Here is a 19,772-nt window from a genome sequence, read left to right as displayed (position 1 = left end):
ATTGAGATCTTCATCGAGAGTTGAGATATTTCCTTAAATCAATCCCTTGAATGGCACCTAATCCTTATTTATGAGATCTTGATAGTTATTGTCTCCATGATATGATGAAATAGTTCTCAAATGAAGAATTTTTTAAATCGATTTTGGAGAGGGAAGAATTGGCTTGGACTCAGTAGCCCTTCATAAAGAAGAGCAAGCAAGTTGTAGGCTTTCTCAAGTTGTAGGTTTTCTTTGTAAAGGGGAGAAAGCAGGTTGTAGGCTCTTATGAATTCATTTTTCCTTTGAAAAGGAGAGAGAAATTTGTAGGCTTGCTCGTAGATTCATTAGCCCTTTGTAAAGGAGAGAAAGCAAGTTGTAAACTTACTTGTGAATCTTTAACCCTTTTTTCAAAAGAAGAAACCCTTTTTAAAGGAGAATCAATAACGTTGGTTTGTAGATTGAAGTGAACCAAGAAATGTCACCCATGTAGAACTCCGTTATCAATTGGCCGAGTACTGTCTTTATTTCTTACAATTTTTTAATATTTTCTTTATGTAAATGTGTTGAGAAACTACTTGAATGAATTTGAATTAGTAATGAATCTTTAAGTACTAATTTCACATCAATGTTTAATAACAATGTATATTTCCATATCATAGATGAAGCGTTTTACCATTATTAGTGGAATCTTTTTAGGTGGAAAGTTCTTGCTTATCTTTATCTTGTTGCACCTTACAAGATATTTCGGTAATTTGGTTCGATATTTGAATACTAGTTTAAGGTTTAATAATTTGAAATATATATTATTTTTTATTTTATTTACAATAAAGCAATTTCTATATAGTGGGAGGGGAACTTATAGAGAGTTGTCATTCTAATTTAATTTCACAATTTCATAATGAAAGTTGGTGTTGGCCAAGTTTGACCACATGTATAATTTTCTTTAAATCATTATGGAATCCACCAAAAACATAATTTGAATGGATTGTGAGGAGTATATTAATTGAATAGTTTTTTATATTGACTTAAAACCTTTAGATTTTATTTTTGATAATATGATATAAACATGTTGTAGATGGTAATTTAGATTGAATAACATATCATAATCATAGAAAATGAAAGTTTTCAAAAATAATTTTTTATATGAACTTAAAATGTTTAGATTTTATCTTTGATAATATAATATAAACCTCTAATAAATAGTAATTTGGATTGAATAAACTATTATAACTATAGCAAATGTAAATTTGTTTGTATGAAATCTTACCTCTTATTTTTTAATATTTTACTATAAACATAAATAACACAACACATTAAATGCTACTTTTGTTTAAATTATACTATTATGCAAAACAATGGTTAAATTGTCCAGGCTCATATACACATGATAAAGGGGGGCTTGCGAATTGTTTTTTAATCTTTGAATTATTCTGACTCTGTAAGTAAGTTTGAAAGATGTTTTTATAGAAATAGCTTAGTTATTGTTATATTTGAAAATTATGGAGATATACATGTTTATGATCTCTACCACTTGAATTTAAATATACTTGCTTTGCTCTTTTGTGTATGTGGTAGCTCTTTACTTTTACATTTTTATATTTTTCTGTGCTTTTCAGAGTGGTGGTTGTGCCCCACATTTGCTTTTGTAATTTTCACATTTTTTTCTACTATTATTTTTGTCGGAATCATCCATGCATATGTTGCGAATGAAATCTATTGGAGAAGACTTTACAACATTTGTTTGTCGCTATTGCTTCTCTTGTAATATGGTGAGAATAAAATCTATTAAAAAAGTCTACAATAACTTTTGCCCTACTTGTTTATTCTTTTATATGACAGTCAAAAAAAATCTACACGGTTAGATATACTTTGCATCTTTTCATATGTGGTGGCTCGGAAAGAAGATCTGGAAACTTGCAGGTCAAAAGGATCTTCCATGGTGCCCACGAAAATCCAATTCCGCCCGCTTTGGCGGTGCTGGGCCCACGCGAACTGTATTCCGGCCTTTTTGTTTACAGCTAAGCATCTTTGGTAATGTGCCCATTCGCCTGTTGCTCCTCCATCCATTCATCACTTACTGTGCAGACTTTGAAATTGACGCAACCCATTAAACCATTCAACGCATTTATTTTATATATCGTGCCCTCCACCGTTTTCAGCTGACTTTTCTAAAGCATACATCTTGAAATTGGATGTCATATCATGGCATTTACCTTTGCTTTTCTCACTTCTCCATATTCTTGTTTTCCACCTTTACTTGATTTCATTATTCGTTTGCGCGCTCCATTATATACAGAGGATTGTTTTTATTTTTTGTTCTACTTTTTCTTTTTCTTTTCTTTTGTCTGTGGGTTCTACAACATCGTTGAGCTAAAATGGTGCCAAAAGTAGGCAATCAACTGTGTTGTAATATTGTAACAAAATCATATTTTAGTTTTTATTAAGTTTATTAAGTGGAGAAGCGTGGTGACGAAATGTTTTGTAGGTTGTCAGTTTGAGTGTGTTTAATTGTTAAGAGTATGTCTTTCTTCTTTAAGAGAGTACATGTTCCAAATCAAAAGGGTAGAATATATATGCTTTTATAGACTTAGCAATCAAATCTGCGCAGAGGTGGGTTCCTTGTCCCACAAACAAGAAGTGTCATACACCAATGTTCAAAACCAAAAAGGTAGAATATGTATGCCTTTATAAACTTAGCAATCAAATCTACCCAAGGGTGGATCCCTTGTCACACAAACAAGAGGTGTAATACACCAATTCGGTCATTTAGCATGGTATTATATTTAAAATTAGATAATAATAAATATTGTTGCATTTACATATTGAGGTCATGCAAGTGGAGAAATTGAAGTATCTCAAAAAGAGTCTTCAAATAACTGTTGTTTGAAAATAGAGAAAACCAATCCATTAATAACTTCAAAAAAAGAAAAAAGAAGCAAATTCATGTTCAAACATAAGAGGAAAAACAAAAAGAAAAGTGTGATACACCAATTTAGTGTTACATTTAAAATTAGATGATAATAATAATAAGTATTATTACATTTACATATTACATTCATGCAAGTGAAGAAATTGAAGTATCTCAAAATAACTGTGTTCTTCAAATAACGGTGGTTTGAGAGAACCAATCCATTAATAACTTCAAAAGAGAAAAAGGAGGCAAGTTCATGTTCGAGCATGGAAGGAAAAACAGAGAGGGAATTGCAGCAATAGATTGTGGGAAACTTGCAAACATCTGTGACTCTAGTTGACTGTACTCCAGAGCGAGCATCCTCTGTGAATATGAGAAAAGAGAGCTCTGTAATCTGTAGTATTCTTTGACAAAAATAGAATATGTTTTTTTAGTGTTGAAAAATTTATCCCGCGATAAGATTTTCTCCACATAAATATGTGTGTTACTATATGCTTACCGTAGGGCTGTGTTTCTGTCGCCCTGTTACCCTGTCAATGATATTCAACATGGAATATTAAATGCAAGTACAGTAACTTAGGCCTGTAATTTTTGTGTTGTGTATGACTTTTTGAAGCTCGGTCTATTGCTCACTGTGTTCTTTGATTTTCTCTTCCTGGTTAATCCTGCTGTCTGCATCGATTTCAGAGACACTAGAGGCATGAAATGGTGCAGAAAACCGTCATACAGAGATGCAAAAATAAATATGAAAACTTACATTGAATGTCAACACCTTCCCATGTTCTTTGCTTTTTTTGTCATGGTTAGTCCTGTTGTTCACTGGAGGCGTGAAATGGTGCAAAGATTCGTGGTAAAGAGATGCAGTGATAAATATAAAAACTTACAGTGAATCTGAAGAGCTTTCCATAGGGTAATTCAGTCACTGCAGCTTATAGGGTGTTGAATATGAAAGAAGAGCCTGCCCTACAGTCACTGCAACTTATAGAGTGCTAACAATAGAGATTTTTTTCAACACTGTTATGCAGCAATTATTATACAAATTTTCAATAAGTGTCGGAAAAATTATATCCAAGATTCACCCCATTTAAGTATTGGCCATTTTCTGACCAGTGCCCTAAAGGTGAATGAAATTATAAAACAAAACATACAAATTCAGAAGGAAAACAAAACCCTTGCATTTCGAAGTTGTACAGAAACTCAGTGATGAATATGAAAACTTACAGTGAACATGAAGATTTTTCCATGGGGTGAGACTGCAACTTATAAGGTGTGAACATAGGGATTGGTTTTCCAACCAGATTTGGAAAGTCATTTTTTTCCAGCACTATTTTAGAGCAATTACTAAAAAAAATCCGCAAGATCCGAAAAAGATTGAAAAATGATTTACGATGTGAACACAGTATCAAATTCTTAATCTTTAATTTCAGATCATGATCTCTTCAGTGACATATATTGATCTTTATTTTGTTTTAACCCCTTTCCTCTCTCTGCTTATGAATGAAAAAAGCAAAAGAAAAAAATTAAAGTTAGAAATCGGACTCTGCCAAATAACCAATGGATCGAAAATTACTGCAGGTATTGGAATCCGCGGCTTGAATGCTGCAAGACTTCAACATTTTCCAGTATTTAATGCATTAAAGTCGATGAAACGAAGCATAGAAATAACTGAAGAATACATTTGGACGATAAAGAACATATTATGCTCCCAAATGTCAAGGATATTATGGCATGATTAAATGAGAAAATTTTAAAAGAATGAGAAATTATTGAATAGGTTGGGGGAACAATTCCGATCCCATTGTTTTCTTTGCAGAAGAAATTGCAGCCTAAACAGCGATGCAGAGGATCTCTAACGCTGAATCGGCGCGAGATGTAGGAAGATGCACAGCACGAGAGGTAGCCATTAGTCCTTCTCCAGAGGAGGCGCCCTCGCCCTCATTTTTGGGCGATTTGTTGTTGGAAGTTGGATGATAATACATGCGCGATGTCTGAGGGCAGTGAGATTGAAACCTGGTAACGATCCTTATACCGGCATCCACCATTTCCATGTATTTCGCCATCTGCGCCAATAAATTGATGTTGCCGCCCCTACAAAGAAAAACAGACCTTAAGTAATCAGCGGAGGGATCTCAAAAGAAAGAAAGGAGCAGCCGCAGATGAAGTCTTCCACCACCACCGGGAGGAGGAGGACGACGACGACTTCGTCGACATCGGAATGGAACTGCAATCGTGTAGGGATGGTAAACTTATACAGTTGCGGCGACCCGTTGTTCTTCGGAAAGTAGTGGGAAGGGCGGCCAAATTCGCGTGATTTCCTCGCGTCCGTCACTCCCAATGCAAATCCACCTTGGTGGAAGCAAGGAATCTTCCTCCTTCCTTCAGGCATCTGGTTCAGCGCCTGGCGGTCCATATGACCGTCGGCACCCGCGTCGGAACGCGGCGACTTCCACACGTTTGGGATCCGCCAAAACAAAGTTCCAACTTCCAACGCATTAACCAACGAAGTCGTGACACGTCAGCCGACATTTGCGGCAGTCCATTTCATAAGCGGAGGCTGTGGTTGTTGAGACGTTGGAAACCACGTTTAACTTTCTATTTTTCCGTAACTTTCATTTTCCCATGTTGGAAACCGCATTTACCTTCCCATTTTTCCGTAACTTTTCATTTTCACATTAATTGATTTATTATTTATGTTTTTAACATCTTCCACGTTTCTATACCGAAGATTTCATTAATTTTTCCACTAATTTTGGAATAAATTTTTGGGTTTGTTTTGGTTTTGTAGTTGAAGTGGGTGGGAGTAATATTTTATTCCTAGCTATAGCATTAGAGTTATAATTTTTATTCACTAAATGAATAACTCTAATAACATTGTATCCACCTCCATCCATTCATATATGAGATCTAAAATCAATGGCTTATATAATATGGCTCTTGCCTGGTTGTAAGACTTTTCTAATTCTAAATTTGTTATTTAATTCACAAGCGGAAGTAAGTAAAAATGTCATTGTAGTTTGTCATGGCTGCCATGAGTTGTTTATTAGTTTTCAAAGGTTTATTAAGTTGTCTATAAACTTCACACATGAGGAAGTTGTTTTATAGTTGTATGTTTTGATCTTTTGGGTATTTGAGAGATTGTACAAACCATTATTTTACTAGTAGAGATTCATACATGGGCCGTACGTGTAATGTACCCAACCCCTTGATCATGTTTAGGAAGGTGAGGTAATCAACTTTTCCTCTTAATCTTAACACAGCTCTAAAGCCACTTATGAGCTCATGGATGCATTCTACTCATCGAGAATTGCCAATCATTGTGTTCTTGCTCAAATCCGAGCTCTAGACAAGAAGTCGTGGCCTTTTGAAGATATTGGACTTCTCCTCTTGATGACATCATCATGCCTATGTGGCATGCAATCCCATATGGCATTATAAGTTGACACATCACTCGTTGTATGGACATTCACCAAGTTTCATACCCTCCAAGGAAATTCCCTATCTTTTGTGTATTGCACCTTATAAAATTATCCTCCATGCCAAATAAGTTTTGGTGCAACAATACGTCACATCCCAAAGTTTGTTTCGTCATGTGACATATCACTTTAAAAATTATCTTTCTTGCGAAATGGTTTATCACGCTCTACAAGACTTTCTCCAATACGACATTAACAAGCTATTTTATTAACATATGGTTGGAACAAGATAGTTCATCATTAAATTCTCAACTTGGGATACTAACACTTGCAAGATGTCATGCACTCTATGTGAAGGGCACAGATTCTAAAATTCCACTAGTTTTCTAACATGCCTCTACAAAAAGGAAATTGCAACCCAAAACCCAATCACCCTTAGCAATGATCCATATATTTGAACACTTGATAATGCTAATGGAAGCCTTGCTCTCACCAAAAGATCTCCTTGCATGATTTACGTAATCTATTTTTCTATAGATCATAGTTCTCATTGTTAGAAGGCTTTCATTAAAAAAACACTAACAATTAATTGGAAATTAAAGCATACTTGCAGGAAATTAAAACACATGCTTTCCAAAGAATCTAACACTTGAGATTTCAAATATTGTAGGGCTCCTGTCATAGTGATACAATCAATGACCTAGTCCTATGATAAAATGTCTTTTGCTCTGTTATTATACTACAATCATGAATGGATTATAAACTTGCAAGTAAATAGCCTATTTCTACAACTAAGCATTCTACTGGAAATGAAACAAATAAAAACCAAGAAGAAAATTAACATTAATGAATGAAAACAAACAAAATCAAAACTAGAACATACATCTATAATATATACAAAGAACTTACACAACACTCTACCTTAAAGTGGGCCCCCTCCAAGGGTTTAGCCTGTGTACTAGCTATGTGATCACCAGATAAAATTAACTCGAAATCATGCACAATACAACTTTATATTGATATATTGGAAAGTGATAACATCCATACTAACACACTGTCCCTCCCCCTGATAGTGATGGTAACTAACATTTATACATGGGTAGAGCATATTCCAGTTCCAAAATGGAATGGCAAGAATCCTCAAATTCAGGGCTTATAATTTTCCAGTGTAACAAATAATAAAGTGATGTGGTCCATGGTTTGATCATGAATTCCTAACATACATATACCAAAACAATTTGTTGTTGGTCTTATCCATTGAAGTGTTTAATGCTCTCAATCTATCATCATAACAGAGGATAGACTTAGAGCTGGAGGTTGTCATTTGCTTGATCACATGTACAAAGTCCATTATGATGTTATCAGATAATGACTATGCAAGTGCCATTTAGTTGAAATGAGCATTGGTTGTTTGATCGTACGTGCCCTATTTTGGTCATGTGAAAAATACTTTGCTCCAGCCTTTATTGCATGCAAAGATCCTCATGATGACCTCGAGGACATGTTAGAGGTGTGCTACAAGTTATATCAATAAACCTTGTTAAAAATTGCGTATGAATTGTAGTTGCATAATGAATTTAAAAATCTATATTGTGAAAAAATGTAATGATATTTTTGAGCATATGAAAATCTGCCTTTCAACCATTAAAATTAGAATTATTTCCTTTCACATCATCCCACATGGTTGAACTATTGGATTCATGGCATATTTGTGGCATTTTTTTGTTAAATTTTGAATGGGTTGTTGCAGGCCTCATTCCGTAGCAAGTTGTTATAGGCTTGACTTATGTAATTAATTTTTTAGACTCCTAAGAACCTTGTAGTTGTAGCAACTATCATAATGACTTTAATATGTGGCAAGGGATATACAAAATCCATGATTGAAAAATCCATAGCACGTGAACATTTAAATCAAAACTTTGTAACAACATATCCACACATGCAACCTCACTTCAAAAGTAAATAAAAAACACATTATATCCCTTAATGTTAATAAAAAATGCAATAGAAAACACCTTGAGTTTAAATCCCACATATAGGTATTAAAATTGATAGGGCAGGGTTATAGGTAAATGAAAAGGGGTTAAAAAGAAGGAAAAGAAGATGCCAAATTATGGTAATTTTGCAACTCATCCTCTCCCCCAAGCTGAATATGTTGTGTGTTCTTATGCAACATTGTATTGTTGTATCAACCAAATTGTAAGGACACATACTAAATGAGGCTTCTTTTTTCCAATGCATACCAATCAAATTTTCTCAAGGCGATGACTCCTCCTTGAAGCAAAGACCAATTTATGAAGTCTCATTCAAATCTACACAAGGAAATAGGTTGATTTGACATAGGACTATAATGTTTCCCTTCTTGTCAACTAGGCATTCTTGTTGGCCTTCAAACAATGATTTATGCATGTGTCTATTTTGGGTAACAAGCATTTATACCAGTATAAGACATCATGGATTTCCCTACTAGAGGTGATCTATAACGACTTTATAAATTTGCAACAACTAATAGATGACCTATTTCTGAGCATAACATGCCAAAAGGAGGTATGAAGTATGGGTGCTATAATATTTGTAGTTGTGGTTACCATTGAAGAGGCTGGAAACATAATCTATCTTTGAATATTCCATAGACATTACATGTAGTGTACAATATTTTTTATGAATTTCACAGCCCAAAAAGCACCTTTGTAAATGTAAGAAATGATTTGCAATCCGCATACCATATGTAAGTCAACCTTCAATTAGTCTCAACTTGATTTTTTACTTGATGGTTCTTGTGGGGTAACATGTTCCTTTTTTAGTGATTCCTTGGCTTGTCCATGTTAGTTGTTTTTTTTTTCTTTGTTGTTTCTTGTGGAGCAACAAAAATGTTTCTTCTACTCTTGTTATTGGTTCTTGTGGAGCATCAACAATGTCTCTTCTGCTCCTAATCTGGGTTCTTGTGTGACAACAACAAGGCCCTCTATTGTAGGTTCCTATGGAGCAACATTAGGGTTTCTCAATGTTGGTTCTTGTGTAGCAGCATCAATGCTTGATGTCGAAACACATGTCTTCTTCTTGAACATTTTTTGTCCTTTTCTCTCTCTCTCTCTCTCTCTTTGATATTTAGGGAGGTGTTGGATTGGATTTGAAATGTGGATGAAGAGTATGATGATGCCATCATTTAGATGGAGTGGTGAAGGTTTTGGATCAAATAAGGGTGGGGTTGGTATGGGCATGATATTGATGGCATGGTCATGAAATGTAAAGGTGATGATGTCCCACACCCTTCCCCCCACACACACACCAAACTGAAGACTTTTTCCATCCTTGAAAAAATAACAAATCGTAAAGAATTATGATAGAAAAGATAATACACTTAAGTGGGTTTTCAAATACAAATATAGAGTATTTAATGAATCTGGTAAACAAATAGAAATAAGAAGCATACCCGTACCTCTCTAAGAATTTCAAGAAATTTACAGTAAGTATATGATCTTCTATAGCAAGTTCTTCACACATTCTCATTTCAGAGAGCAAACATCATAGAAAATTAGTGCCAAGGACTATCAACAAATTCCCCTCTTGGTTTGGAGATATATTTATTGAATCTTTGAGGGAAGGCTACTTCTACAATAACTTGTTTTGCTACAGGTTCACACAAGGCAGTAATATTTTCCTCTTGGAGAATTTCGTCAACCAATTTCTCTATTATTGCTTCTTTTGTGGCAACAATAGGGCCTTTTGAGAATGGTTCTTGTGTAGCAACCTCGGTGTCTTCCGAGGTTGGTTCTCGTGTGGCAACCTTTAAGTGTGTAGGTGTTGGATCTTGAGTGACAACGTGTATTTCTTCTCTTTAATGAGTTTCCCCTGTAGTTGGTTCTTGTGTGACAACCATAGGGATTATTGGAATTGGTTCTTTTGTAACAACACTAATATCATCCTTAGAACTTTGTTATTTCTTTTTCTTTTTATAGCAGTGGTGGATTTCTAAATTACTACTAAGAATAAAAACATTTTGCAAGATCATAAGACATGGTTAAATGTTTGAAAATGAATGAAGTGTTCTAGACAATATTAGTAGCAACCAGGTAGCAAAAGAAACCTTTGATGGATTGCTAGCAAAAACTCTATTTATTCAAAAATGATTGAAACTGGAAAGATAGCTTGGCATTGTAAGTGAGCCAAGTTACTTTATTGAGTGGGTTAGGAATGGGTGGACTAGGAAGTTATGGAGATCTTGTGGAGGAAAGAAGCAGGATAGAGCTGTGATGTGATAACAATGGTTACATGAATAATATCATGAGGAAATTATTAGCTTTCAAAGTTAACCACATATACAAATGAAACTTCATTAACTTCAACGGAAAAGTTGAGCTAGGAAAGATGCATTGGCATACTATGATGCTTATGGTATTCTTGAAGGGGTCTTGTGCAACAATAGAACCATCGGTGTAGAAATGGGACTTGACTTATATATCACTGGTCTTCCATTACTTGTCATAGAAATTCATTATTCACCTTGCACTCTATCTACAACTTTATGGAATGTCCTTGTGTTGTTGTAAGTAAACAATTGGAAAAATTCTATAGCAAGTTCCTAGACATGGTTCATTTAAGGACTTAGCATTACATGATAGCACACTTGTTTGTAAGTCTTGGTCACATTCCCATTTCATGATTGTTTCCCTTCAAAAATTACTCATTCATGGGTTGACCTCTATGATCCTTCTTCAACCTGTGAAAAAACTAGCATTTCACCTGCAACACAAGGTGAGACTATGGAGGAAAATATTTATGTGTACTTTCTTCCTATAATAAGAATAATTTTTTTTGTAAGTATGTGTATAAATTAGATGTCTTAAGGGATTCATTGAAATTTTTTAATTTATTACCCGTCGAGGATTGGTGGTTAGCCTAGACTACCCAGTAGTATTTCGGTGATAAATTATTCATATAATGTATGATTGAAGTGATTTCAAATCCAAATTAAAATAGGTTCATAGGGATATCTCTAGCATAAACAAGTTTTTAATTTTTTTTAAATAATATGCCAAAAAATCTAAGAAACATGATGCAAGGCATAGTTGTTTTGGATTTTTGGCCTAGACCAAAGTCACAGTTTTTGACATAACCATTTTGTTTCATAATGGATTTAATTGATTCAAATTGGAGATGAAATTAGATCCATGTACACATAATAAATAGAAAATGGTTTTTCAAATGAATAATTGATATGTTAAGTGTACTAATGAACAACCTAAAAAACATAGTTCTAGAAGTGCAGATTTAGGATAGACAATTAGTAATTAGGGATTAACTTTCTCACATCATATCAAAATGAAATTATTCAAGTTACATTTTAAAATAGATTCATAGGACAGTATACCCTAGAGACATGTTTAAAATATACATCCATTTTGTCTCCCAATATTTGACTATCCCAACTCTATTTTCTAACAATTTCACTAGGTCAAAATGTTGTTGGTCCAATAAATATGCTATTTATATAAAAATATGAGCTAGGTATTTTATATTTTAGGTGGATGTTCTATCTGTTAGCCTCCTGTTGCGACAGGTGTTCATATTTCATGATTGACATTTTTACATGCCAAATATGTCATCTTTCATACTGCAAGGTTCCATATTTCCAAAAAGAGGTCAAAGAAGAAGCCATGAAAGTGTGCTAGTCCAAATGCCACTGCTAAATTCCAATTTTGATGAGTTTTTTCAGTAAAGGGAGGGCCAAACAGTTTAATCTTGGCCCCCCTAGGTTTCAATTTCTTGTTTTAGAATATAGAGAATTGATATCTGACCAAACAGCTTAATCTTGGCAGATTTGTAGATAGGTAGAGAATCAAAGGAGCCCAACTGCTTAATCTGGGCCCTTGGCAGAAATAAGTGTAGACTTAGATAGGAGTACAGAAAAAAGAAAAATTGTAAAGCTGGGTCTGCAAATCTAAGTGCACCCAACCAAAAGAAGAAAAAATGTTAGGCCAGTAGGCTGGGTAGGTAGTTTTGAGGTTGCAGAATGATGATTCATGATCAATTTTGTGTTTCAAAGTGTCATATCTTTTCAGATCACAGGTTGGAGTCAGTTTTTCATTTGGAGGAACTCAAGCTGGACATTACTAACTTCCCCTTCTTCTTCTTCCCCAAATCACTTACTAACTTCCCTGAAGAGGTCAAGATCTACTTGATTCCTCTTAATTTCATCATATTCCATATCAGTTGCCTTGGTGAAGACCTGCTTCACTCAAGGATTGTTCATTCCTCCTCTATAAGTCATTTTTCCCCTTAAAAATAACCTAAGATTCACATACTTAGCGCTTTCTGGTCACCTACATATTAACTACTAATTCTATTATCTAGCTCCCTATCTATTTCCCCTTCCCCCACTAAAACTATGTATAAAAATCCCAAAAATATAATAATACCCCCTCCTTGGCACTATAGCCCTATTCATCTAAGTCCGAGAAAAAACTGTCCAACTGGGGCTGTTTTTAGCCCATCCGTGTCCTGGAGTTACTCTGACACCTGGTCAGAATAACAACCTTTACCCACCCCTTCGCCCTTAAAAACCTCACGATTTCTACCCCTATAGTCATTTTCCCAAAGACTAATGTTTAAAAGTTTTATTAAACATTAAGCTCCCCCCCCCCCCCCCCGCTTAAAACTAACACAAAAACCCACAAAACCAAAATGTAAGCCCCGCCGCGCAATATTAATATGCGAATATTCCCGCGGGCCCTGATCCCTTATTCCCCCGCCGCCTTACCCATCCCGCCAACCGTCCGATCATTAGCGCCCCAGATCAACGGTGGGCGGGCCTCCCCATCTCCGAAGCCGCCGATGGTTAGCGTCCGGGAGATGGGCGGTATTCCCGCCGTACTCCCGCCATGCGTCGCCCTCTCGGCTGTGGCGGAGCCCCTCCTCCGATACCGCCATCTGCCCAAAGGTGGTGCGCCCAAAACCGAAAATCGCTTCCGCCCTCCTGCGTCAGCACCTCGTCACCTGCTTACGTCATCTGCCTGCGTCAGCCTCCTGCCACCGTACTGCCAACTCACTCTGCCACATCACCCGTCGTACATGCTGACGTCACCATGCTGATGTAATCCACCGTACTGGGTCCCACCCGTTGACGTCATCATGCTGACGTAATCCACCGTACTGGGTCCCACCCGCTGACGTCATCATGCTGACGTAATCCGCCGTACTGGGTCCCACCCGCTGACATCATCAGCAAAAAAGGCGTGAAGGCGAAAATCGTGCTTAGGAAGCCCGTATTCAAATTCTGAGGCAGTCTTTCATGCGCGATTGCGCTAATCGCGCATGACTACGGGAAATGGGCCAAAATGGAAAGACCCTCATTGCGCAGTCCCCAACAAGCCCAAAAGGCGCAAAATGACCCGTTTTTCTTTGTGAGGCATTCAGAAAGGAGCAAAAAACAGTTCTAAAGGAAACAGAGGGCCGAACAGCGGCCATTAAATATTGATTTGACAATTTCAGCACCACAGCACATTGAAGAAGTGGCAAAGAGTATCAGTTGAATATTTTTAAAGGAAATCTGCAGTTCCCAAAGCAGGTTAACATTGAATGGCCTCCAACAAAGTCAAATAGAGCGGTGTAAGCCCATTAAAGCTCTCAAATCATAGTTAAAGCATTTAAGGCCGCCGAACAGCAATGGACCAGAGACCCATGCACAGTTATTGCAGAAACACTACACCAAGCCACCGAGGACAACGCATTAACTCAGTTTTGATACGGCTGCCCTCAGCGCAGCTCAAAGATATTTTCTTGCATTTATTGCTGGATAGGATTAGGTTAAAGTGATCATTTTTCTTTAGGACCTGTTTAGGTCAAGCTATAATAGACAAGTTTTGATATTTTTCCCTATATATACCACCCTCTGTATTGTTTTAAGGGTTGGTCGGTTGATAATCTTCATTAGAGACTCGCACTGAATATCTGAGATGTTTTACTTAATCAAAGATTGCTGAAAAGCTTTGGAGGAATGACTGTCTGCTCTGTGTCTAATGGTCTGAAGAATTGAATGTGGAATTCTTGTGTTGCAGTATGAATCAATAAGTGTTTCTTACCTCTGTTATTCCAATTTCACATATGCTTAAGTTACAGAACAAAGGATTGGTTTAGAATTTGCTTAGCCGCACTCTATGCTCAGTTTCTATAGCTTATCAATGTTTTCCTCTTGATTTAGGCATAAATATGAATTCCTTTGTGGCTCATGTTTGATCTATTTCACATATGAATGACTGTTATCTAGGAATTCTTAACTGCTCCTAGATAGGGCTCATTTATCTCCTTTCTGCTAACCTGAGTGAGAGATTCTTAATTGCCTCTCATTCCTTAGCCTTTAATCCATCTTTTTACCTTGAATGATTGTTTCATATGCAGCTAACTTGCTCCATATTCTTTCTTGTGACCACGAAAACGCACCAGCAGTCTTACTCCTTGACTCCACGCCTAACGGTTCTAAAACTTTCATGCTATCCCTGCCTCTTTACCTGAAAGTATCATCCTTCCCACCAAAACTTAAACAAAACCCCCTTGAACTCAGTAACTAGCCTAAAATCATCTCCAACAAAGCTAAATCAGAAAGAGAGAGCCCTCTCTGATTGCAGGTGGGCTAGAACCTGCAGTCCAAAGATTGGTCTGTGGTTACCTCGGCCGTATCCTTTTGTGCTGATCAAAAGGACAACCTGAGTGATAACATAATGGCGACTCCACTGGGGAAAAATCAATTTTTCAAGTGTTGTCTGCTCCTTAAAACTATAGATGAAGTCTGAATATCAGCCAGGGAGCCTTTGAAACTATTCTTGCTTTGCATTTTCAGGAGTAAATAAAAGCTGCTTCAGTCAATATTCACGCTATTTTTAAGCTGCAGATAGCTGTTCCCAAATTTTGATCAGTTCCTTGCTAATTCTAAAGGCATTCCTAGAAAAATACCTAAAACAAATTCAGAAGCTGGCTCCCAAAAAGAACTTACGTCATACAAGGTCAAACCCAGATCCAAACCCTCCAACTGTTTTTGAAAATCTGAACTTAATCCCAAAGATCCTTAGGAAGCAAGAAAGGCAAGAAGATTTTGCTGATTTGAGTCCTGAAGCAGCTCACCTAAGCTGTGTTCCAACTCCTGTCAAGGTTTTATTTCGTTCAACCCCTGCTTCCCCTTGTTCATCATCCACATCTCAAAGCACTCCTTCCACACCTTCATTCACTGCACATACTCCTATTACCACTACTGCTGTCACAGCTGTTCCTGTTGTTCCTATTGTTCCACTTATCCCTGTGAATATGGCTAATAGATATGCACCCTTGCAATTTCCTGCTAATCCTAGGGCCTTGCCTCAAGATTACCAATCCAAAATTACATATTTTGATAGTACTGGTCCTTTCACTGCACTTCAGCATACCAAGAAGATGCAGGACTATTTTTAAAACTACGAAATAGATGATGATAGCGTGAGAATGAAAATTTTTGTTCAAAGTCTAACAGGTGATGTAAGAACTTGGTTCAGATCACTTGCTGCAAATTCTATAACCACTCCGGATGAGCTTTACCAATCCTTTACCAATAGATGGGAGAAAAAGAAAGACCCCTTGCACATACTAGCTGAATATGATACAATTAAAAGAGGTCCTCAAGAGACTGTTTTGGAGTACTGTGTAAGATTCAATAGTGTCTACAATGCAATACCACAGAACTTAAGACCACCACCTGACCTTGCCTTGTATAAATTCCCTGATGGATTCGACCCGGATATGGCATACCAGTTAAAGGAAAGAGCCCCTCAAACCCTTGCAGACATGCAAAATGTTGCTGTTAGCGTAGAGGCCAACCTAATTGCCAAAAGAAACAGAGCTAGAATGGAAAGAAGAACCACCTTCAAGGAAGAACCCTCAGCCTTAGAGCAAAAGCTTGATGCTATTATCAGTGGCATGCAAAGGCTGGGAGACAGAGTAGAGAGTGTTGAGAGGAAGTCATCATGGGAAGGACAACAGTCCAATACCATAAGGAACCCAAATTTTAGGAAAACGCAGAACACAAATGTTGGTAGGTCAAGCCCAGATCATGACATAAGACCCCCTTTCCAAGAAAACTATGCTGAGGCATCCACTTCTAGTGAACCCATAGAAGACACTCACATGAATCTGATGGATCTAAAGGGTGAGCATCAAACTTTCCTAAGCTAAGAAGACCAAGATGAGCAAGACTGTAATCGGTTTCAGACTAAGTCTGGTGAGTCTTTTGATTTTAAACAAGGTTATGATACTGCTGTGTATGAGGTCCACAAACAATATAAGCTGAGAACTAGGACCATTGACATTTCTAATCCTAGCAAACCAAAGGATGGAAAACAGCCCAACAAGATTAAAGGCAAGGCTGTTATAACAGAACCAGTTGATATACCTATCCCAAACCTGCATCATGTGACTGTAGAAGACATAACAGAAATGCAGCCTTCTATTGATCAGCCTCTGCCACCTCCTTCCTCTGAGCAAAATTCGACCAATGTTCCAAAAATCTCTCCTAAAACAGAAAAACCGCAAGCAATCAATTCCCATAACGCTGATGAACAAGAGCATATCGCTGGTAATTCAAAAAAAGTAGAAAAAACTGCCATTATCAACACCAAGACTCCATTGGAAAAGCCATTTAACTTAGAAGCAGAGATTGGAAAACTTAAGATATCCATTCCCCTCTCAGAACTTGCCAAACACGATGTATATAGGCAACAAATTCAAAGATCACTTCAAATCCCAGAGAATAAGGACGATGTAAATGTTTTGGATGATACCCCTGAACTGCTGTTTGGTCCAGAAGTTGATGGAAAATCAACATATGGATCTGTCTTGCCCTTTTATGTCAGTTTACATATACATGACAAAATCTTGCACAATGCCATGTTTGATTCAGGAGCATCGCACAATCTTATGCCCAAAGCAGTTATGGAAAAACTGAACCTTGATATCACAAGACCCTACAAAGATCTATTTTCTTTTGATTCAAGTCAAGTCAAGTGTTTAGGCCTCATCAAAGACTTGTGTGTCTCCTTAGTCCAATATCCCAACAAGACCATCCTCATGGATGTGGTGGTGGCTGACATCCCACCAAAGTACGGTATGCTCCTGTCAAGATCATGGGGAGCAAAGCTCCAAGGATCCCTTCAGTTAGACCTCTCCTATGCCACTATTTCAGTCTTTGGGCAACCAAAGAGACTGTACAGAGAAACACTCATGAAATATGTGGTAAGTAGTGAGAGCAAGCCTGAAAATTTTCCCATTTACTCAATCCATTCTGATATGGATTCTTTTATTTTGTTTAATGATGATACAAATTCTCCAACTGATGATGAGCCTTTGGCTCTAGAACAACAAGCACACATCAATGAAGAATCGGTTGCACATACTGATGAAACTGTCAAAACAGTTAATGCAACCAGCATACAAGAAGAAACTCCCCAAACAGAAACTGCAAATCTGCCCAATCCTAAAATGGCTGAAACTCTTAGTACTAACCACAAGCAAGAAATCACATGGTATTTAGAGTTTGATGGCTTTGTCAACAAGTTAGGAGCAGGGGCAGGTGTCTGGATTCACAATACACATAACAACCATGCAGAAGGCCATGCCTACAGACTGAACTTTAAATGCACCAACAACATGGCAGAGTATGAGGCTCTGCTTTTAGGCCTTAAACTGCTCAAAGCTTTAGGAGTTGCAAAAGTGTCCATTTTAGGTGACTTTGATTTAATCATACAACAGATGAAAGGTAACTTTGTTACCAATGACAATAGAATGAGGGCCTATAGGACTGCTGCCACTAATATACTCAATGCATTCACTGAATTCAAGCTGGCCAAGATTTCAAGAGAGCATAACATTCATGCACATAGCCTAGCCACTTTTGCTAGTACATGCAAGCTTCCCTTTGAGCCAAATCATCATTTTACAGCTGAAATAAAACATAGGCCTGTTGTCCCAAATAACGTTAAAGATTGGCAAGTGTTCGAAAATGATGCCCAGATTAATAATTTCCTCACTCTTGAGCATGAATTTGCAAATATTAACATTGACATGGATGCTATGAACGATGCCCAACAACAAACAAATGAAAACCAGCAGGCTATAACAGCTGCAACAGCCAAACAAATCCTGAACCCAACTGTTTTTAACAAAACAAACATAGAACAGCTGAAACAAATGCATTTGGAGGAAATAGCCAAAACAGAGGCCGAAGTCATTGACTTAAAAGATAACTTTCTGCCTGCCGGCCTAACCCCATTAGAAGACATGTTTGATGCAAATGATGTTCCTAAAAAACCAAAAATGCAACCATTGAATTCTGATATAGAAGAACACAACATTGGGACAACAGAGAAGCCAAAAATGATCAAACTATCCAAAAATTTGCCACCTGATCAAAAGCCCAAGTATATTGATTTATTTAAAGAATTCCAAGATGTATTTGCTTGGAGTTATGAGGACTTGAAGTCCTATGACACCTCATTAATTCAACACACCATTCCCTTAAAACCAAACCAGAAGCCCTTCAAACAGAAACTGAGGAGAATCAATCCTGTGCTTCTCCCTTTGATTGAAAAGGAAGTGAAAAGAATGTTTGAAGCAGGTATCATAGCACCCATCAGATTTTCTGAATGGGTATCCAATCTTGTTCCCACAAGAAAGAAAACAGGTGAGATTAGACTTTGTGTAGATCTGAGAAATTTAAACCAAGTCTCCCTAAAAGACCACTATCCTTTGCCCAAGATGGATCACATCCTACAAAGAGTAGTGGGATCATCTAGAATCTCTCTGCTAGATGGCTTTTCAGGTTTCAATCAAATACTTGTTCACCCGGATGACCAAGACAAGACAACCTTTACCACACTGTGGGGAACATTTAAGTATGTAAAGATGCCATTCGGACTTAAAAACGCTGGTGCCACCTTTCAAAGAGCAATGGATGTTGCATTTGCCAAGGAAATACATGATTTCTTAGTTGTCTACCTTGATGACTTGACCCCATTTTCCAAATCTGATCAAGAGCACCTCAAACACTTAAGGCAAATATTCATGACATGTAGGAAATATGGCATTTCCCTGAATCCCAAGAAGTCTCTCTTTGGCCTTGAAGAAGGCAAATTACTTGGCCACATCATATCAAAGGATGGGATTAGAATTGATCCTGAAAGAATCCAAGCCATCCTCCAAATCCCATATCCAAGAAACATAAAAGAGCTACAAGCATTCCTTGGAAAGATCAATTTCCTAAGGAGATTTATTCCAAATCTAGCCGAGCTGATAAGATTATTAAGCAACATGTTAAAAAAGGATGCCAAGGTAAAATGGTCTCTTGAAACCAAGCAGGCCTTTGAGAGTATAAAATTTGCCTTAACCCAAACCCCAGTCCTCACCAGCCCACAATTTGACAAAGATTTTATCATTTTTTCTTTTGCATATGA

General features: G+C 37.1%; 1 protein-coding gene across 1 annotated transcript; it reads right to left on the bottom strand.

Moving 5' to 3' along the window:
* Nucleotides 1-4,468: 4,468 nt before the first annotated feature.
* On the bottom strand, nucleotides 4,469-5,121 carry LOC149223204 (uncharacterized). The gene has a single exon (XM_089383246.1). It carries the CDS (start codon nucleotides 4,948-4,950, stop codon nucleotides 4,717-4,719), a length of 234 nt encoding a protein of 77 aa, XP_089239372.1. The 5' UTR covers nucleotides 4,951-5,121; the 3' UTR covers nucleotides 4,469-4,716.
* Nucleotides 5,122-19,772: the final 14,651 nt, after the last annotated feature.

Source organism: Pinus tabuliformis, chromosome Q (assembly GCF_031772625.1).
Source record: "Pinus tabuliformis cultivar Carrire ecotype Pingquan chromosome Q, CPIR1, whole genome shotgun sequence".
In the NCBI taxonomy this organism is placed as follows: Eukaryota; Viridiplantae; Streptophyta; class Pinopsida; order Pinales; family Pinaceae; genus Pinus; species Pinus tabuliformis.
This window is presented reverse-complemented; position numbering and strand designations above follow the sequence as displayed.

What these genes read in the sequence shown, in the direction of transcription:
- LOC149223204 (XM_089383246.1), bottom strand. Translation starts at nt 4,950, where the DNA reads ATGGCGAAATACATGGAAATGGTGGATGCCGGTATAAGGATCGTTACC.